Source organism: Rhea americana, unplaced genomic scaffold, assembly GCF_003343005.1.
Source record: "Rhea americana isolate MKP2758 unplaced genomic scaffold, rheAme1 scaffold_62, whole genome shotgun sequence".
In the NCBI taxonomy this organism is placed as follows: Eukaryota; Metazoa; Chordata; class Aves; order Rheiformes; family Rheidae; genus Rhea; species Rhea americana.
In genome coordinates this window covers 4,232,453-4,254,209 of record NW_028186779.1, presented here as the reverse complement: position 1 = coordinate 4,254,209, position 21,757 = coordinate 4,232,453, and the positions used below count along the sequence as shown (strand labels likewise).

At 38.7% G+C, this 21,757-nt stretch overlaps 1 protein-coding gene across 6 annotated transcripts in view; it reads left to right on the top strand.

Moving 5' to 3' along the window:
* The first annotated feature begins 24 nt into the window (after positions 1 to 24).
* Positions 25 to 21,757, top strand: part of CDK13 (cyclin dependent kinase 13) — a 50,166-nt gene continuing 28,433 nt past the window's right edge. For all 6 annotated transcript variants that reach the window (XM_085320212.1, XM_085320211.1, XM_085320208.1 and 3 more), the window contains exons 1-5: positions 25 to 1,423; positions 11,438 to 12,043; positions 15,771 to 15,938; positions 16,594 to 16,733; positions 21,126 to 21,296. In XM_085320212.1, the coding sequence (XP_085176338.1) occupies positions 192 to 1,423; positions 11,438 to 12,043; positions 15,771 to 15,938; positions 16,594 to 16,733; positions 21,126 to 21,296 (2,317 nt within the window). In that variant the 5' untranslated portion in view covers positions 25 to 191. The remainder of the gene's footprint in view (positions 1,424 to 11,437; positions 12,044 to 15,770; positions 15,939 to 16,593; positions 16,734 to 21,125; positions 21,297 to 21,757) is intronic.

Sequence of the window (21,757 nt, the reverse complement as noted above, 5' to 3'; positions counted from 1 at the left end):
TGTGAGGCGGCGCGGCCGGGCGCCGGCGGAGCCAGCGAGGGGAGCGAGCGAGACCCCGCGGCCGGCGGGGCCCGGTGTGTCTGCGCGGCGCCGTGTCTCCATGGCGCCGGCATCGCCCTGAAGGCGGCGGCACCGGCGGCGGCGGCGGATTCCCTAGGCCGCGTCCTCGTCCTCGGCCTTGAGTGATCTCGATGCCGAGCACCTCGGACGCGGCGGCTGGCGGGAGCGGGGGCAGCCGGGGCTGGGCGAGCGGCGGCGGCGGGAGCAGCAGCAACTCGGCGGTGGAGGCGGCGGCCGACAAGAAGCGGCTGCATCACCGGAGACGGAAGCGCTTCGCGGCCCAGCCGCAGCCCCCCCCGCCGCCGCCGGCCCCTCACCCGCTGCTCTTCCCGCTCCTGCAGCCGCCCCTCCTGCAGCCGCCGCTCCTGCAGCCGCCGCTGCCGCCGCAGTCCCTGCTCTTCCTGGCGGCCACCGGTGCCTCCTCCTGCTGCGGGGACGGCGGGGAGCGGAAGCGGCCGCGGGGCAAGCGGCGCTCGGGCTCGCGGCACAAGCGGCGGCGGGGCCGCGGGGGCGGCGGCGGCGGCGGCGGCGCCCAGGAGGCGGAGAAGCGGCGTGGTAGCGGTAGCGGGGGGCTGAGCACCCTGGTGGAGGAGTACGACGACGTGAGCTCCCAGTCCGAAGGGCTGGTGGGCAGCGGCGCGGCCGGCACCGGCGGCGCGGGCAGCGGCGGGGGGAGCCCGGCCTCCTCCTCGGGCGGYGGCGGCGGGAGCCAGCGACAGCGGGGCGAGTCGGAGCGGAGCAGCCGCTCCCGCCGGGAGCACCGCAGCAGCAGCGGCCGCTCCAAGGAGCGGCACCGCGAGCACCGCCGGCGCGGCGAGGAGAAGCCGCAGCAGGAGGGGGCAGCGGCCCGCGGGGGAACCGAGGCCTCCTCGTCCTCCTCCAAGTCCCGCAGCCGCCACAACCACACCGGGGGCCAGGACCGGGAGGGACTCAAGAGCAGCAGCAGCAGCGGTGGCGACAGCCGCAGGAAGGGCTCCCTCGCCTCCCCCGGCAGCGGCAGGAAAGAGCGGGAGAGCAAAGCGCACCGCAGCCGGACTAAAGCGGCCAAGGAGCCGCCCTCGGCCTACAAGGACCCGCCGAAGGCCTACCGAGACGACAAGCCCGAGCCCAAGGCCTACCGGCGGCAGCGCTCCTCGCCCAGCCCCGGCCGGGATGACAGCCCACCGCTGCACCGCTCCTCGCAGAGCCAGCGGAGCCGCAAGTCGCTCAGCCCCCTGGGTGGCCGCTCGCCCCTCAGCCCCTACAGCCGCCGCCGCTCCCCCAGCTACAGCCGGCACAGCTCCTACGAGCGCGGTGGGGATGTGTCGCCCAGCCCCTACAGCAGCTGGCGCCGGTCACGGAGCCCTTACAGCCCTGTCATCCGGTGAGTGCGGGGTGCGGRGGCGGGCGGGGGGCTCGGCGGGGAAGCGAGGGGAGGGGGGAACCCCGGCCCGAGCTGGAGGAGAGACTCTCATGGAACAACAAAAAAGTCCTCCTAGCTCTCTTACTGCCAGAAAACTAGGGTGGGAGGGAAGGTAGCCGGGACACACACAAAGGTCTTCCTGTCCTGCCTGGGGAGAAGGGGAGATGTGAGGCTCTTCTGCAGCTCTTTCTATCTCCGAGAGACTCCGTAGCTTGGAAAAATGCTTTTCAAAGCATTAAGCAGCATGAGAACGTTTCCAGGCAAGCATGCCTTGAAAGCAACTCTCGGAGAGCAAGGCTTTTCAAGGACCAATTTTGTTTAAGTTTTTGTTCATAAAATGTGCAGGTTCCCAGGTATGTTTGTACATAACCTGTGGAAAAAGTGCGTGTTGAATACTTTTGTGCTTGGTTTAATCCCTTCTAGTCTAAAGAGGAAGCAAACTGAGAGGCAATTCACATTACTAGTGTTTCTTGTTCCTCAGAGGTCTATAGAAAGATTTAGACTTCCTGTTTTGCTACGTAAAGGAGCTAATGTCCAGTTTTATTAAATTGCTTTCATGCTATACACAGCCTATAAAAACATCATTTTCTTTTCCCATTAAAGAGTAGGTTAGCATGTACTATACATGTTGTATTTGATGTGCTTGCAAAGAGTTTGTTACTGTTAATGGGAACTCAGAATGTAAAGTTTGACATTGTTTTTTCTGTGTAAAGCCTAAAAAAGTCACAGCAATGTGGTCTGGATCTCTATAATCGGACACAGACAGTAATGCAGAATTAGAGCACTTTAAAATATTTTAACTTTAAATTCACAATGGTTTTGACGTATTTGGTCAATTTGTGTTCATAACTAAAGACTTCTATTTCCTCTGTTTGAACCTGACTGTTGCCACATTGTTTACAGGCTGCTTGTAAAYTTAAATTCGTATGTGAACTTAGATTTTTAAATGTATAAGGTGATTTGCCAGTCCGTTGGTAGGAATTTATTTAAAAGGTATTATCTGGTAGGTTGTGTGAGAACTGTTTTCTGTTGTTTCTAATTTTGCATCAGTTACCATTTGTAATGTCAGGCAGTGTATCCAGTGAGAGTGATGAAGCTGTTTCTGTGTTTCACTGACTGTCAGTAAGGTTTGCTGTTCTGGATGTGCATCAGACGCAGTTGAAAGGATGAAGTAATAAAACTGTGTCCTACTTTGTTCAGAGGGATAGAGCAGAGGTGCCTTTGCAAAAAATGATGGTTGTTCTGAGGTACGGTTATATGGAATAATTTTGTAAACAATAGAGTGTTTCAAGCAGAAAATACATGAGTGGTCTGAAAAAAAAGCGATTTGTTGTTGTTGTTCCATGAGAACCTGTTATAAGTGGCCAAGGATCCTTTATTCAAGAAGATTTGGACAGTAGAATAGCAGGAACGTTATGGGAATATTTTGACGAAATAATCTGGTTTCCAGAATGTTTTCTGTAGAACCTTTTGTCTTTGAACAGGAATGCTAACAGTGACAAGCAGAATGATATATGTGAGGTCTGCACTTAAGAATAGCCGTATTAGACTGATGGTCCAGTTAGTCTAGGATCCTATCTTAAACAGTGAGTAATGGTGTTATAGTGGAAGGTGCGGAGGATTTTGTAGTGAGTAGCTACAGAACAAAGTGCAGGAAGTATTTTCTTTCCTGTCGGTAGTGGGGCTGTGATTTGAAGCTTTTTTTTTTAATCCTTTTTTTGTCGTAAGTATCTAAAGCTTTCTTGAGTTGCAGATCTGTTTCCAGGAGTTAGCTTTATGACTTCACTCCTTCCTTCCTCCAGTTAAACTTTAATTTGTTAATTTGTTTCCAGTCTCTTACTATATATAGATAAATTATTTTGTTAACTAATGCAGATTGTCAGGTTTACTGGAAAGGCGTTGGAACGGCTGAGTGAAATAAGAGTTTGCTGTAGAAATCAAGGTCCGTTTGTCCTAATGCGTCATGAATTTTGAAAATGAAATGAAAATCAGGTGTTTTTATCATTGTTCTGGTCATCCTGCAAGTCTCTTTTTACAGGAAAAATAAAAAGAAATTGAAAGTGTGAAGACAAACTTCATTATTCTTAATGTTTGCCTATTGTGGAGAAATGCAAKTTTTTTTTGTTTTTATTTTTTTACTCCCATATGGCTCTTATGCATTAATTATTTTTTGTGGTGTATGGGGGGGAAATAACCTAAAAATGRAAGATCATTATATGATTGTCTTAGTTACTCAAAATTGTGTTGCAGTTGTTTATTTGTTGCTTGAGTCGGTGGTGGTGTACTACAAAAACTGAAATTCGTTGCTGTGCATTTTACATAATAATATGACAACCTTAGACTTGATAGAATATTGGTTTCATGAGGGCAACAGCTTCATACAGCACCTGTCTTCTTGATCTGGATGATTTAAAGACTTAATTCTGGGCTTGTATCCAGGTATAATGGCGTCAAGACAGTAAGAACTTTGTATGTTACTAGCTGTTCACTGACTGCAGGTCTGACTGCTGTTTTCATTCTGTATTTCATGTATGAATCTCCAGTAATTATATATTAATTATCTAGATATTTTGGTTTGTAGAAAATGAGAATGAAGTGGTGCTAGTGCGCTTGGAAAGCCTATGTATCGAGAATCCTGATCTTTTTTCATCCAGGTCTCTGAACTGCTCAGTGAGAAGCTTCTAGAAAACAGTAGAAGAGAAGCAAGTTTTCGAATCTTTTTCTTCTCAAGCAGCAGTAACAGAGATGCAAGTTCGAGCTCTGAATCAGTGCCTCTGATTAGTGACCTTTAGTGGTGTTGCCTGGTGATAGGTTCTGAATAGAAGCAAAGGAACTAGATGTGTTTTGTACTTGGAAAGTTATCCTTGAATGGTAAACTACTTGCCTTTGCCTTTATGATAGCTGTGACTGGCTATTTTTCTATGAAAAATGATTGTTTGAGCTGTTCCCACTCATTGGACAGTGCTTTTCCACTGGCTGCTGGTGAAGTTGTAATCCTTCGTTGTGCGAATCAGTTTAAATATTACTTTATGAATGAAAATTGACCGTACTGTCTATTTTTGACTGACTTGTTTTTTCTCGTGAGTGGTAGCGCAGTTGTTCTAAAGTAGCAGATGTTCGTTTTCAAAATGGAAATTCTTCCGTAATACCAAAATACCATAATACCAAAAATACTACAAATGTATGAGGTATTTATTTCTCTACCCATAAATTTTTAAAAAGCTTATGATACTTAAAATATATATACATATGCACGCGCACACACACACATTGTACATATATGGAAAGATATGGATGTCTATCTCAGCATGACTGGCAAAACAAACAGGCATAGTCTCACTTCAGAAACCAGCTTAGGATGAAACTGTAGGAAAAGAGTTGTTTCTCATCAATTCAGTCAGGTCATATGCTCTGTGATCGCACATTTAAATTAGTCAGCTGTATATGCAAGTAATCATATTTTTCTAAACTTGATTACACCTACCCATATGGCTGGATAAAAGTAAGTAGGCGGAGCACTGTTAGCATAGTGCTACTATATGCATGGATCTTATTTCTAGAAAAATACAAGGCTTCTTTTCTTATTGGTATTATCAAGCCACCTCATTCTGTAGCTGTAGTTGGCCCGTAGCAATGAGGTGCTCTGAAATACGTACCACTTGTGAAACCAAAACAAGCATAGGGAAAATGGTAAAATATGTATTCAAGCAGTAAATGCTGACTTTGCAGGAGAAGCCATGGCTTCATACACTAATACAAAAATAGAGATGAGGCCAGTAATTCTGCTTCTGGATTTAAAGCAGGAGAGATTGTTGAAACTTTTTTTCTTTGATGAAAACTTTCTATAGAAAAGCTCTTTATTCTTGTTTTGTGAATGTGTTTTGCAAAATTTTAAATGTGAAAATATACATTTTCATCAATGAGAAATGAATCCAGTATATATTGAGGCTGTGGCCCAAGTACATATTCTCAATTTATTGAGATTTGTTTTGCTAATTGGTAGCGAACTTTGCCTTTTGCCCAACCACAGTGACATGCCTTTCTCTTTCCTCTTCTCTTTTTCTTTGCTTATTGTGAGAAGACACTTCATTTAAAAATGAAATTTTAAATGCATTTAGAGCACAGAATTTGAATTGACTTCCATTTTTGCTGGTTGTTTGTTTTGTAGACAGAGTTGTCAATTGAGAATACAAGGTTATAAAGTAGATTTAAGGCAGAAATAAAACTAACRTTTAGAATTTTTCGGTATTCCTACAGTATATGTATTAGAGAACATTTTAAAGATTTATGTTTTGAATCAGCAAAACAAGTTATGTAGTCCTCACACACCCAGCAGCTAAATAGGTGGTTTCTCGCACAGGTGCTTTAGGATATAACCCTGAACTAGGGGCTAGAGAAAATAAATTAATGTTATCAAGTGAGAGAACRCTTACTGTTGTGAATTAAAGTTTGCTTGCTAGTGCATCATGGAAAAACTATAGTATGATTATGAACTAGAATGTCTTGTCAAGGTGGTTTAAGTTACTGACTGATTATAAATGTCTTGGAAGATCTGTGGTAAGGCCAATTGATTAAATTTAGGTCTGCCTTTTCAAATATGCTGTGACCTTACCGTGCGCTGGAAGATGGCAGCGCTTACACAGTATTATAGCATTCACTGACAGTTAATGGTAGTGTYGGGCTATAACATTTTAACCTCCTTTTATTCAGTTTCTTATTATTCCATTCTTATTCTGATGAATTCCTTTATGCTCCGTCTTGTCTAAAAGTACACAGGGGGAGGACAGATCAGTTCCATCGCTGAACTCTGTAGACCCTGATTTGTTCTGAGTATAATATGGTTTGCACTTAGGTAACACACGTAATTGGCTCCTAGCACTTTGGATTTAGCTTGCTCTTAAAGCAGTTAAGAAGAGAAGAGGTTTTCAGATTTTACAAACAGGAGAAGATAATGCATGACTCTTATGATTTGCTCTTTTGTTTTTAAAAGTGTGTATGAAGGAAATAGGAAAGAGAAGCAGGCAGAATAGAGTGGCAAGAAAAAATATTTATGCTAAATGAGACCTGTGTTCCTGGAAATCCGTGTTTAACGAGTCATTTACTGTTAAATTCATTTAGGAATCTACTGATTGATACAATTGATATGTTAACAAATGAAGTATAATAAAATGTGTGGAGAGGAGGAGGAACTTTTTGTGATACTTTCGAAGCTTGTAACTGATATCTTAAGAGTAGGATTTTATACAGTGAGTAAGAACACTGCATAAATTAAGCAGAGAAAAACAGTCTGCTTTATGAAATCTGTGATATTAGGCAAAAAATATTATAAAGAAAAAAAGCTTTGCAACCCAAAACAGCAAAAGATTTCTTTATTAAAAAAATCTCTGCCTGTCTTTGTTGTTGTTGTTGTTGTTGTTCTAAAAATGGGGGAGGGGAAGTGCTGAGTTTTGGCTTCGGAATGAATTACTTGTTTCTAGTGCTTTCTTATCAAATTCTTTAATCTGCTTCTCATATATGTTTTGCAGTTAATGTATTTTTTTCTGGTTTCATTTAATAGTTAGACTTGATATTATGTAATTATTTCAATGGTTTCTTTTCAGCTAATCTAGTTGTTCTCCTAGTCTCTTTTGTTGCTGTCTCCAGGAAAGAAAAAATGTGGTTTTATGTCAACAGAACTCAGTTCTAATGCAGACTAATCCTACTGATACTTACAGTTTTTAGGCAAATCAATTTTCTTATGTACGTTTGTTTGTTTTTCTCCATGTATAATACATATTGAAAGCTGTACGTGGTTCAGARGTGGTTATATAAATACCCTGAAGTTTGGCAATTTTGTTCCATGTAGAGATACAAACCTGTGTGAAGTGTGATAGTACAGCAATAGAGAATGCTTTGTATTCATGGTGCTCGCAGAAAACAGTTGACAGCTAAGGATGGCAGAGGTACTGGTGAATGAGGCAGAACTTTTGGATGCAAATAGAAGGAGCATTGGGGGAGATTTATCTGAAACAGTGACTTCTTAGAGCTGCGCGTGTCCAGAAGTTATCACAAATGCTTTTGTTTGGGAGATTTGGATGTAGCCCTTTATGTTTATTATACCCCCAGTCTCTCAAGACTTGGGCAAAAAAGCTTGGGTTTTTTGTTTGGTTGTGTTTTTTTGTTCGATTTATGTACTGTTTGCAACAGATCTTTGCGTTTGTAACAACTATTCTTTTGTTATATTGTTATTTACTATGTTAAAAACCGGTTATCCTAGCTAAAGACAAAATAGTTTGGGGGCAAATAAATGTCCGGCAAACTATTAAGTAATACGCGCAYGTGTAAACACATGTGCACGCACATATGTTCGATAGAAATCTGTTAGAGGATTTAGAGAGTATTGTGTATTTCAGGTGTTTGTCCTGGTATTTTTCAGGGTATTTTTTTTTCAGGGTTAGTGTCCCCTTGTCTTGGCAGACATAGGCTGTTGTGTGAGCTCATTTCTGTGCTGTTTTGACTTCATGTTTTGTTTCAAATGAGCATTAGCTCTAAACAGTGTTACTTGGCTGCTTTTACATATAGGGCAAAATCTTCCCCCTCTGATGTAAATTCAAGAGTATGTGCTTCTGTAGGAAAGCTTTATGAATACCTGTAGTTTTGGTTTTGTGCCATTTTTATAGAAGGATGCTTGTACTTAACTTTTGTCTAGCCTGGAATTTTCTCTCTTGACTTGTGAACTAGCACTGGTAGAAGAAAGTAAAGATTAAGTATTTGGAAGAGTAGAAGACTCTTAGACTGCTGAAAACATTGTTCTTCATTATTGTAACTTGAATAATTAGCATTTTGACAAAACTATCTTCTACATRAAATTCAACATCTGTGTTCAGTTAAAGATGTTACTGTTTTTCTGGAGCTCCCCTTCACCTAGCCTTGTGGGCAGAGTATGGCATGGGATTCTTGCAAGGGTCTTTGGGATGCCTATGGAAAATTTGTCTTGTTAGCACAGGTATACATTATCTAATGAAGCATACTTTTTGCCAAGATAAGATTAAATCTTAAATAATCAGTCTTACAATCAGACATAGTGTCGCAGCTGACAGTAATATTTTAAGCTGCTGCAGTTCTTTTCCAGTGAGTGTGGAATTATGCCCCTATTCTTGTATGTGACAGAGATGAGTTTTCTTTATATTAGGCATTTTTTTTAAAGTAGATTTCTAAATGAAGTAAACCTGCTTTTGAAACCTCTAGGGCACGTTCTGAGTTTAAAAATGTAATATAGATAAGGCATGTTGCAATGAGGTCGTTGAGATGGAGGTTCTGTTCAACAGCTTACTGTTTTCGGTTTATAATAGCTAATCCAGAACATCAAAATACGCAGGCAAATGTTTTCAAAGACACGTCGGTGATATGCTCACAAATGATACGCTGTTTGTAGAAGTCTGTTTAGGACTAATAGGGCTTATCAGCTTTTATTTGATGCTGGAGCAATACAATTATACCAAGTTTTACACTCAGTGCAGATCTGTAAGCAGTATCCCTTTTGTTTGAGATAATAATTCCTGTCAGAAAGTGAGATGACAGTGCAAAGAGAGCTCTGGTCTTGTGTTTGTAGTTTATATATTATCGGGGTGATCTCAGCCCTCCCTTTTCTTCCTATTACCCATCAGAACTCTATATTACGGAGGGTTGTATACATTTTATTCCAGTTTAGCTAAGCCTCAGACTTTTCCAAGAAAGTCCGAAGTGTGGGATTTGATATTTGGATTTCCAAAATAACAATCTGAGAAAGAACTTAAGTGATATTTTCATTAGAGGATAGAAATGAGTTTTCAAGAGAATTTTTCATGCCAGTATTGTATTTTTATTTGGCTTTTGATAGACAGGGGCATGAATATATCTTTCAAGAGATGTCATTTACTTAAGAAGGCCTAAATACTGACTAAACATTTAGAATTAGAAACAAAACAAAAACATAACATCCAGTTATCCAGAATCCAAATGCTATTTAGTCTATTCTTTCACTAAAACCAATACCAAACTCTTTATTCTTTTTCTTTTCTTGAACCAAAACCTTTTTTTTTTTTTTTTTTTTTTTTTTTTTTAAAAAAACAAAATAAAAGGGGGAGTTTATCTGACTTTGTTACGTTGTTGCACCAGAAAATCCTATAAAACCTGCTTTTCCTGGCAAAGAATTGAACTGTGTTAGGGCATCAGCCTCTAATATTTATCCTGGTATGAGGTTTTTGCTTTTTCTTCTAAGTGTCTCTATGGCTATTTGGCTCAATTYTAGTTTTATTTATAGTATTTTGAAGCTTCTGGTACAGTATATCATATACAAGCCCACATGCTGTTTTGAATCACTCCTACATAATCTTGATTTGACTTGACTTTTTATTTTGTTTTAAAAAATCCTTTTTATAATGCAAGAGAAAAAGTTGTAAACTTGGAAATTGGCAAATAGTGCAGCAAAGTTGAAACATTTTTTTTCATAGTTATATATGCAGTTAAGTATAAACAGATAGTTATTCAGTCAAAGAACTGAAGTGTAATTTCCTATGTTGATGGTTAGAATTGTATTAATTCMATTGTTACTAACATTAAGCATGATATAATGATGGATAGTCCTGACTGAGATGATTGTAGTTTGATTGCAGTTGGCTTTTTTTTTCTTTAAATTTTTGGCAATTTTCATACCTTGATGCTATCTTGTGAATGTTGGAAGTTCCTGTATCTTGGCGAAATGTTATTTTCCCAATTGCTTGGGTTTCACCCCACTCCTCTTCATCAGTGTCCAACTAATGGATTGACTTTTTTTTTTTNTTTTTTTTTTTTTTTTTTTTTTCAATCCTGAGGTCACTTTTTTCCCCTGCAAGTGACAAGAAAAGTGTTTTTTTCCTTAAGAAAATAGATTTTCTCTAAACATGAACCAAGATAATACTTACAAATCTAGTAAATATTTTTGCTATTTTTAATATGGCAATATGAATTTAAACAATTCATTATTTCATACACTGATGTATGATAGTGGATTAGGCTATTTGTTCTCCTTTTTTTTCTGCCCTTCATCTCAATTAGTTTTTTTTCACTTGCTGTTAATGAAGAACCAAATCAAAACTACTCAGCAAATTAGGATCTCCCTCTGAAAAATGGAGTAGAAATTAATTCATATTAATAGTATTTTAAATCAGATAAAGTTTGCTGCTTGTAACAGTTAAGATTTTCTCCCCTCTCCTTTTGTTCTAAGCTATTTTCTTACTATGATTCTGTAGACAACATAGATAAATTGTTTTTTTTTCCTTTCTATTAATCTGGCTTCTAATGCAAATGTAGTGGAATGCTGCTTGCAGATTATGTTTGCTTATCAGTAGATATAAAAAGTAAGTGCAAGGAACTCTCTTTTAGATGAAAAAAAATACACTTAAATTCTGAAAACTAAGATTTATTGCTGTATTGCATTCCATCTTTTAATATGCAGTGTTATTTCTCAGGTAATGATAGTTGTAAAGTAAAACTTAAGTTTCTACGCTTACTGCTTCAGTACTTTTTTTTTTTTTGTCACTTTGGAACACATTCATTTTGTTGCTGAATTCTGGATCTGTAGGCAACTTAATATTTCCAAATTTTAACAGATCAATGTTGCATGTGTTAAAGGAGATTGTAAATTGCGTAGCATCAGATATTCTTTAAAGTAGAAAAATATTTCTAACATAGTGAGGAAAAGGGAACAGACATTTTGCAGTTCTTTAATGGGAGAAACCTCAAATCTAAGAAAGCTTCAGCATTTTCTAGCAACCTGTTCAGGTGTAGAATCTTAGTTTTTTAACTTCATAGTGGGATTTTTTTGTTGGTTTTTTTTTTGGCCTCACCTTTCCTATTTCATAGATTTTTGTTCATTCTATATGCCTGGGGATAGTGGTCAGCAAAAAAAAATGCTGGTCAAAAAAGTAGATACTTGACTAATTCTTAACTTGCTTGTTCTCTACTCTTTTGAATCAGGAGGTCAGCAAAATCTCGAAGCAGGAGTCCATATTCATCAAGGCACTCAAGGTCTCGTAGCAGACACAGGTTATCTAGATCCAGGAGTCGTCATTCAAGTATTTCGCCAAGTACACTGACTCTGAAGAGTAGCCTGGCTGCTGAGTTGAACAAAAACAAAAAAGCAAGAGCTGCTGAAGCAGCCAAAGCCAGTGCAAAAGCTTCAAACACTTCTACACCTACTAAGGGAAGCACTGACACTGCTGTAAGTGTGCCTCAAGTGAACAATGTGAAGGACCTGAAGAAAATAAAAACTGAGCATACACCTTCTCCTACAAGTGGTGCAAATTTGAAAAATGATAAGGCAAAAGCGAAGGTCCCTCTTCCAGAAACAAAAGGGGAGAATAATTTAATTGCAGAGAAAATTACTAAGCAGAAAGCTACAGCAGTAAAAGAGAATAAATTAGCTGCTGTAAAACAGCAACCGGCCACCGTAAAAGAGAAAAGCAAACCGAGTGCACCAAGTGTAGTAACCAAGGAGAAGGATCGAAATGTTGCACTACCAACTTCCACACTGCCACCCTTGCCTTTGCCTCCCATGCTGCCTGAAGATAAAGATCCTGATAGGTGAGTTGTGACATAGCTTTGATTTGGGGGTTTGTTTGTTTGCTTCTCTTTTGTTTGTTTGTTTTCTTTAGAGAACAGATAGGTGTAATCTCATTTGCTGGATCAGACGATGCATTGGGTAGATTGTTCTTGCTTTTTAGTGGTTTAAGATGGTCTTTGTTAGTGAATTGAAGGAGTGTGATGTTAAAATGAAAATAACTTACTGAAAATTTTGATGAAAAAGAAAGATTTATTCCAGGAGGAATCTTTCAATAAAAATTAGACTGAAGAGTTGATTTAAAATTGCATTTACGCAATAGCTTTAGGAATACTGCACATGTAAAATTTGATATTTCAAGTTAAGTGCAAAGGTACATGCTTATAAGAAAAAATATGAATTCAATAGCCGTATCTGAAAAAACTTTCTCTAATTTGCTGGGGTTTCAGGCAAGGTTTCTCTTCTCTTTGGATGGGCAGTTGTTTTTATAGCTGAGCATTATTTTAGTGCAACTGATTTCAGAGATCATTAGTATTCTGAATGTGTATATATAATGGAAGTGAGGTTCATGGCTTGTCACTCCTCTTCACTTTTACAGCCTAAAAGCTTCTCTGTAGTGAAGAAATTCCTATCTATATCCCAAGTGTTGTCTGAGTTTAGACTGCATTAAGGCTCTTTGTAGTTCTAAAGGAGAATGTTTGCTATTATTTGTATTAGTAAGTTAGGYAATTGAGCTGTAATTTACAATTTGTCTTTCGGTTTTGGTATTGACTTTCAGGAGAACTACTTTTGATACTACTCATAATATGAGTGTCTCATGTATATGAGAGATCATCRTCTCACAACTTGTAAAATAATTTCTTAGTGTTGAAATAGTAACTCATAGTGTGATACAGCTGTGTAAAAACTGAAGCTGTAAAAGAGATTTCAAAACCTTATGAAATACCTTATTTCATATCTCATATCTGTGAAAGTAGTTTCTTGTCTCCTCTTTGAAAAGTGTCTGGTATATGATTAGTAAAAGTTGTTATGAAGAGGTGTACATGCTTCTCTTTGTATTTATTAGCAACTTAGTGCAGAGAGTTAAACATTAGAATGCACAGGGTTTGATGGATAAATTCAACCTAACGAAGCATTAGACTTTTTTTTTTTTTTTTCTTAGTAAAAGAGAAATTGTTGCTTGGCTCTAGCAAATGTCATTTCAGTTGTTCAGGATTACATCTATGTGGTGGATGTAGAGACATATTAATCACAAAGCCATCCTGTATAGATAAATGGGATTTCTGTCACTTATTTGAAAGCAAGATTCACTGTTTTAACTAAAAGCTGGGTGGGCGTATATGGACCATATATGATGATGGGCTTTGCAGTGTTGTGGTAGCGTGAAATGAGATTTCTTCTTAAAAATGGCCATTTGCTTCTAATTATTAGTATTTTCTTAATATAAGAACTGTTTTAACYACTATTAAACTATACGTATAAGTTTATATAGTGTATTTGTGTGGTTTAACTGTAGTTAAAACAGGTATATCAGAATTCAAGCTCATTCTTCTTTGCCAAAAAGAAAAGGAGGGTACAGGGAAGCTTAATGATTGTAAGCAGCTGCATTGGAAAGATTAATTGCCAAAATACAGATTGTCATTAATGCTTTACTTTGTTTTGCCTGTATGATGTTCTAGACTTTGGATCAGAATGGTTATGATTATAAGTTATGGTAAACCTTAAGTCATCAAAGATAAATGAGGGGTTTTTTTTTGGGGGGGAAGCAACAGTGTTTACTTTGGACTCACAGTCGCTACAGGGAAATTGTGTCAACAACGAAAGCTTGATGCTCTGCAGAACTGGCTGGCTCCTAATATACTGTCAGTTTTGAAGTTCAGTAGGAATCTGATAAACCCATAAATAAACTGCCTATAGGAGCAGCAGTGTTGCAAAACCACTGCATAGGTTAGCTGAAAGGGGAAACTGTTTTGGTGGTCAGTGGGTGTGATTTTAACAGACTTGCAAAAAGGCTTTTCTTGGCTGCTTCTTTTTTTCTTGTACTTATTTTGAAACCTGCCTCAGAACCTCTTGTATGTTGTACTCTCACTAATACTGAAAGTTAGGGTGCAGAATTGCTAGACCAATACAGGTATTTGAACTTCAAAATTAAGAATTTTTCTTTACCGTGGTGAATACTTACTCTGTTCAAAAGTGGTTTACTTTTTTTTAAAGCACACCAACCATTTTATCTGTGATGAAGACAGCATATGCTTCCTTGAAGAAGTTCTTTGAATTCAGACAGTGGCAGCTTAAAAATGTTGGAAGACATCCAAATGTTTTGTTTTCATGATGAAACATAGATACAGGCCACTGGAAGCACTGAAATGCTTTACTTAAATATCTGTAGCTTACTAATTGCAATAAAAGTAAGAAAGAATATGTTCATTCTTTATGATGAAATAATAGCAAGTTCTTTCTAAGTAGATACAAAGTTGCCGAAAAAGCTCCATAAAAGGCTYCCAGAGGAGGAAGATGTCAGTAGAATAGTGTGATCTTGCAAGTGGAGCAATCTTGGAAAACATTCTCTTGAAGTATGACAGAAAGTTTTCTCCATGCAGTGACAAAATTTGGAATTTAAAGAGAAAATATTATGAGAGTCCTGTGCCAGAGACAGTTACATAGTTGTATATAGTTCAGAGATAGTCATGATTTTAAAATTGTTGAATATAGGATACTGCAAAAAGCTAGCTAAAGGAACAAGCCAAACAACTAACGGAATACAAACAACTAAAGGAATAAAGGTAAAATTGAACCACATGTTTAAAAAACATGCTGCAAGAGGTATGATATTTGCAGAATTTCCTCATTGGAATAGAAAAAGCACCTCTGGAATTATTGTTTATAATTATTGTTATGGACATACATTGTGGTACATATGTGTTAGGGAGATTCTTGAGACAGACTTTTTTTTAATAATAAATCATACTTAGCAGATAATGACAGCCAAAGATATCAGTAACTATAGCAGAAAAAAACTGAATCAATTTCTCGTCTGATTTTATTTCTCTTGAGTGTTGATCACTAGAAGTATTGAATCTAAAGTGTTTTATTGAATATATGAGACTGTTGGGATCTGTGAATGACGTGGTGTGGATTGCCTCATAATAACCTGCAGTTTTTGTGACCATGAAGCTAGTTATCTTTGRAGAGCAACGTTATAGTGTGTTGGATTAGAATAATCTTCTCCTGTGTGGAAAGTCAGTCGGAATACAGATTTGACCTCTGTGCTTCTGACACCTAGCAGCAACAAAGTCCTGGATATTCTTGATAATCTAGGCTCTGAGCTTAAAAAAACAAACAAACAGCAACAAAAAAAAAAAAAAGAAAGAAAGAAAAAGTTGTGTGACTTGTGTGGCAGAAGAAATCTGGCCTGGAACCCACATGGGCTTGTTGCTCTGGCTGGTAAGGCTTGCTGTGTCATCCAGCTTCAGCTTTCACCAGAAGTGTGAGGTCTTAAAATCTGATTTCACAATCTCTGTAGAATTTCARTAGTTAGCTGTACATCTTTCAGAGTGCTGCTTGCTAGCTATTTGTAAAGCATAAATCAATGTCTTGCAAATTCTRAGAGCAGAGGTTTCAGTTATTCTGGGTTTGCCCATGCATGAACATACTAAAGAAACTAGTAATTGCAATAGGTTTTCATGTACGTATTTTAATACCATTGTACTGTGTTCAACATACTAGTAAATCTGTGGTCTTTTTTAATAGTTTACGAGAGAATATTTCAGTGAAGTCAGTTAAAGAAGCAGAGAAGAAACTTCGCCATCTGCTTGCAGACTTGCCGCTCCCTCCTGAGTTGCCTGGAGCAGCTGACTTATCCAAAAGTCCTGAAGAAAAGAAACCAACAGCTCAGCTACACAGCAAGAGGAGACCGAAGTGCGTTTACTAGACGTTTTTTTTTTTTTTTAGTCTATTGCTCCAGTAAAAACGTATTCTGTTGAAAATGTTTATACTTTTTTCTTTCTTAATGTTCAAAGAGGTGCGAGTCAAAGTGCATGGTTTATTGCCACTTTAATACATTAAGCTTGTTATCTAATAATGTCTTATTTTGTTTTAACCCTGAAGAAAATTCAAAACTATCCTTACGTATATTAGCACTGCCAGAGGTTGGGGAATTGATAATTCTTTCCTGTTTATATCACTTGTGCAAACTCTGGTAAAATCTCACCTCTTATTTATGTCTCTGTTTTTGTTGTTTTGGGGTTTTTTATTGTTTCTTTACAGTTCTGTAGTGCACAGTGAGGAGCAGGTGAATAAAAGCAGTAGAGAGAGAAGAGTCAGTTGGGGTGAGCCTGCTGGTTATTAAACTGTACAATTCCATGTTGGATATCAAGTGTGAAAACTTGCTTGGGCCGTCCATGGTTTTACTATAAAATATATATATAAAAAAAAGTTTAAAAAAGTTTTATGTTCAAAGAAGCTGTGACATGAAAAGGACTTCATTTTTTATAAATCTGCAAAGTTTAGAGGAGTAAGTTTTTTTTTCTTCTTTTTTAAGGCTATATTCTTAGATATGCTTATTGTTTTCTAGAATATGTGGACCACGACACGGTGAAACTAAAGAAAAAGAAATAGACTGGGGAAAGCGCTGTGTGGATAAATTTGACATCATTGGGATTATTGGTGAAGGCACTTATGGGCAAGTTTATAAAGCTAGAGATAAAGACACAGGTAGGTTCAAAAGTATAAGAGTAATACTGAATTTTGAAAAATTGCTTTTAGTATTTTGATTAAAATTTATGGTATTCTGCCTCCTGATGTTTAGAAAGTGGGATTTTTTTGTTTCTTTGTTTTTATCTAGTATTTATCTAAATCGGAAGTTATCTTTTGCTGCTTTGGAAAATCGTTTACTTGTAAAGCTGATTAGAAGCTTAAGTTGAATAGTCCTGTTTTTTTTTTTTTTTTTTTTCTTTTTTTTTTTTTAAGCTTTAATGTTCTATGCACAATCAAGGTAGTGAAGAAGAGATGGGAGGAAAAGTTATGTGGAAATAAAATGGCACCCTTAACAGGGTGATACAGACTAGTGAAGTTCATTAAAGGGATGGAAGGGTGAAAGAAGCTTTTCATCAGACTTAGCTATTTTTCTTCTTCATGCTCTTGACAGTCACTAGCTGGTAGCTGGGAGAGAATCTCCCCCTGTACCATAAAGCCCTGGAAAGTTGGATGTTGAGTGCCCCCCCCCCTTTTTTTTATTTTAACAGTGTTATTTTTAAATAACACGTTATGTTAAACTGTTGCTCAGATAAGCAAGCATTCACTGCTAGGGTATATAAGAATGTTGTTACTGCTTCTGAATAGAAAATACATTGAAATTGATTTTTGTTATATGATTTTCTTGGCTTGATCGTTTTATGGTCTGTTAGCTTGGGATTCAGATCTTGTGCTAAAAGTGGCATTTGTGCCGTTTGAGCCATCTTGTAACAGGCTCAGCATTGGGTTTTCAAAGCAGCTGAATTGAAGAGGGAAGGCAAAGCTRTTGCATCAGCTCTGGGCAGGTCTCTAAAACTACACCTTACAAATGTGGCTTTTGAGAATGGGGTTTATTCAGATCCATGGTCTGTTCTTAGTGAGTACTTCCAACACTAGAGGAGGAGAATTTGCATTTCTGTGTAATGACACCTATGTTGAGACTCTTTGGCTGTAACAGCTACTGATGAATCTTGTCAAAGCATTTGAATGTCTCCTGTGCTTGCAGCAGCTGCTCCTCACACAGGTAGCCTGCTCAAAATGAAGGACATGTCAGAGTATGTTTTTCTCATTTCTGCAGCCTCTGATGTTATAGTGGAAGCAGGTTCTGCAGTATCTGTACCACTGCCTTCTCTGGAGTAGCTTTAAGAGTGCCTAGAAAACCACACAAGGATTCTTTTATGCAATCAAAAGATTTCTTTAAATCCTGTGTTATTCCAGTTTTCCTTGTAGTTTGCTATGTCATCTTTTAGGTATGATCTGAGAGACCTTATCTTCTGAARTTAAGAACTGGTCTCACTACATCACTAAGAGATGAAGATTTGAAAGAGACATAAGCTGCAACATTAGGATTTCCTTCCCCTTCTTCCTCCTTACTACAGCCTTTCCTTTTGTCATGTCTGGTTTATGGGTAATTTGCTATGCTTTGTGTGGCAGATGACCAAAAAAGCTTCTAAATCTTACAGGAGCTCATAAAAAARCATCTTGTCATCCTGAGATGGTGGCATCTATTTTTAACCAGCACTGATGTAAGGGAAGGACTTGACTATGTGTGCTTATTGCCTTTGAACTCTCTCCATAAATTTTTATCTTGGTAAAAGCTCTGTAAACTCAAATGCTTACCTCTACATATCAATGAATTTACATTACTTTCTTCTAGGGATGTCACAGATTAGAACAAAAGTCAGCAGAGATGATATTGCTTCAATATTAGTTCCCAACTGAATCTGTATGGCATACTGCAGTGCAATATATTGTGTATGTACCGTATATATCGCTGTAAGATAAATCCTTTTTAGAGCTAGCAAAGATACCTGTGCTTTCATTAAGCTTCTCCCAGAAGCAAATGGTTGAGTTGCCATACAGTTTTTAGATGTCCTCCATCATGAGTAGCTTGTACTGCTGCCATTTTGCAGAATCTAGGTTTATCCAGCCAGGCTTGCAGTAAAACAAATAAAGAAAATCTTTCCTCACAGCGTATATGGAACAGAGTTAAATATGACAGCGACACTTCTGCTAGCAAGAATTAAAATATGCTGTTGAATTTGAGAATTCTTTAGTTGTCTGTCTTGTATCTTGAACTGTCTAGCATTTCTGGCCAGATATATACCTAAATGTTTTGACAGAACTGTATTTTTTTAARCTCTCTGCCTCAGGTTTGCATAATAATTTTGAGGCTTTACTGGTAGAGTCAGATGGGACCTGGAGCACAGACTATGGTTTCTGCTTTATCAGTGTGGGTGCTTATACCCTCCTAAAGGCTGTTGGGTTATACAGAGTTGCTCATAATTGTACCTTGTACTTTACCCAAGGACAGTCAGTCTACAACCTAAGATCTTCCCTTTAAGAGAAAATCTGGGCATTGCGTTTAGAAGGATACTCTCTGGAGGGTCTTTCCAGTGACTTGGAGAAGGCAACAAACCTTGTGTCTTCCAAAGCCTAAGTGGTCCTCGTGCTATTGATATCTTAGTCCTTCCGTTGACAAGAAAAACTTTGAAAAGATAGGTGCTCTCATTTGGCCAGCATTCGTCAGCACTGTTCCTCCTGCTGTTTGAGTCATACCTTAGGAAGGTATGCCTGAGAGACTGCTCCCTGCTCACTCGCCCAGTCAGGAAGGTTAAGGATATGCCTTTCCTCTATAGCTTTTGTGCCCAGACTAATCTGTGCAGTAAGTCCCAAAATGTCAGCAGCAATCTTCCTGATCTTAGCTTTGCCAAAGGTTTTTAGGTGCTGTCTTCACAGACAGGCTTATATTATACACAAGGAGGTGTGTTACTTGAACTTCTCTGCTCCTTCTACACGAGGCTGTAGCTGAAGAGGACTGTCTTTCTATCCACTTTGTTTTGATTGCAGTCTTTCCCCAGAAGCTGCTAAGGAGTGAGAAATGTCTGACATTCTGCCATCTCAGAGCAGTRTTTTCTGAATAGCTTGGCAAGTCTTTTCCTCCATGAAAGATTGTTCCTCAACAGGATCTAAACCAGTTCATGTGCTGTGGATAACTAAGTGATATGAACAGATGACTGCCTCTTCCCTCCTTTATTTCTGATGTATACAGTTTTTCAGAGGTGGTCACTTTGTCAGGAAATATTATAGCAGAGATCCCTTATTTTAGGGGACCATCTTCTCAGAAATATTCTTAGCCAAGAAATCACTTTTTGTGTTTTTTTTCATCTTAGCAACTTATTTCTGAAATTTTGTTCTTATATTTAAAGTACTCTGTACTTGTTCTTCTGGATATGAAGCATACTCTTTTGTCAATAAAAGAGTGAGCATTCTGGAAGGCATTTTGTCTCATTTAAAGAATTAGTTAAATAAGCAAGAGACTCTTTTAGAGGCTAACTCCTGCTTGAGTCGGTTATGAGACAGCAAAGGTGGTTGTGACTTTGAACTGCTGTTGGTGACCTCCTTGTAGAACATCTCYGTTCCCAAGGTAACCTCTAGAGCTTTGTTCATGCTTTCTGATCAATCCCTTGAGAGAGCAGTCCTTGACTGTTAAAACTCCAGTACCCTTTTTCATTCTGGTGTTTTATGAGAAGTGTTGTTTGGAGTTGCTTGTAATGTGAATGTACTCATAGCCACTTGAACGAAAGATTACCTGCCTGCAACTGTTCTTTAACGTCTGTACATTTTGTCTGTGCAAACGTACGTTGGCAGACCTTCCTCTTCCAAGTCTGTGCAGGACTTCCAGGCGTTCTGAGGCAAGGATGTGCTTTTCTCTTCTGAGAGCCATGTGGGAGACATGTAGACCAAGAGAGGAGTTTATGCAAGTACTTCATTAAAATGAAGTTTTAATTAAAATTAGAAGAATTTAAATGCTGTTAACATTTTAAGTGCTTGCAGGGAAAAAACATGGGTTTAAATGTATTTGTTAGATAGCCTGTACCTAAGAAGTACAGTTAGTAGTCACTAACCTTTCTAGTCTTCATAAAACACATACACTTCACTGAAGGACAGGAGGATGAGAAGAATCTTTTTATGTATTCTGACCTGTGATGGTATAGTAATAAAACAATGTATAGCAAATGTAGGCATCTGACTCCAAAGCTGCTGTTGAAAATCAATTGTACATGTGGGTTTATTGACAGACCCAGTGTGGTGGATCATATCACAGGTAAGTGAGACATTGAGGAGGGGCTTAGTAGTCATTAGCTGAAAACTCTCATGCGTAGTTTCACTTCTCTGTGTGACTGTTTCCCTGAACTGGCCTACTTTTATTTCCCTTCAGCAAAGCATTGATGCAAGCACCAAAATGTTAAAATTTGATTGTGTTCATTCTATTCAGAAATAGACTAAGAGTGAAAGGGAGTTTAAAAAGAAAATCTGAATCCCATGATTTATTTACTAGTCTTAATGTTTTGTATTTACATTTTCTCTTAGGAGAAATGGTGGCACTAAAGAAAGTACGTCTGGATAATGAAAAGGAAGGGTTTCCAATTACAGCTATTCGGGAGATTAAGATTCTTCGACAGCTTAATCACCAAAGCATTATCAATATGAAGGAAATAGTGACAGATAAGGAAGATGCTTTGGACTTCAAGAAGGACAAAGGTATGTACGCATGCATGGGGGATAGTTCTTTGTAGCAATAGTCTGCTATGCAGGACCTGAAAAAAGTTTCATTAAAAATATTGCAAATTGTGACATTTAACAAGGGGTTATAATGGGGCTTGGTTACTGTTAGAAGTTCTTTACTTAACTCAGTGATGCCTTTTGCTCATAGAAACATTTTTTTGAATATTCTGTGGAGTAAAAGGTTTCTTTCTATTGCTGGATTCTAGTTTTGTGGGAGAACAGATGTTTGACTCCTCATCACGTAGAGATTAAGGAGGGCAGCAGCAACGGGAAGATCTTACACTGGAGGATTTTTAGCCTTTTACTTCCTTTGTAATCTTTTATTGTGTCATTTGAAGAGACGCTTTTATTACAGACCTCGTTTTTGTTTGAATTGTTTCAGTTTTTCAGAATTGGATAGCTGTATGTCTTGAAGGCTAGAAAGATAAATGAAAACA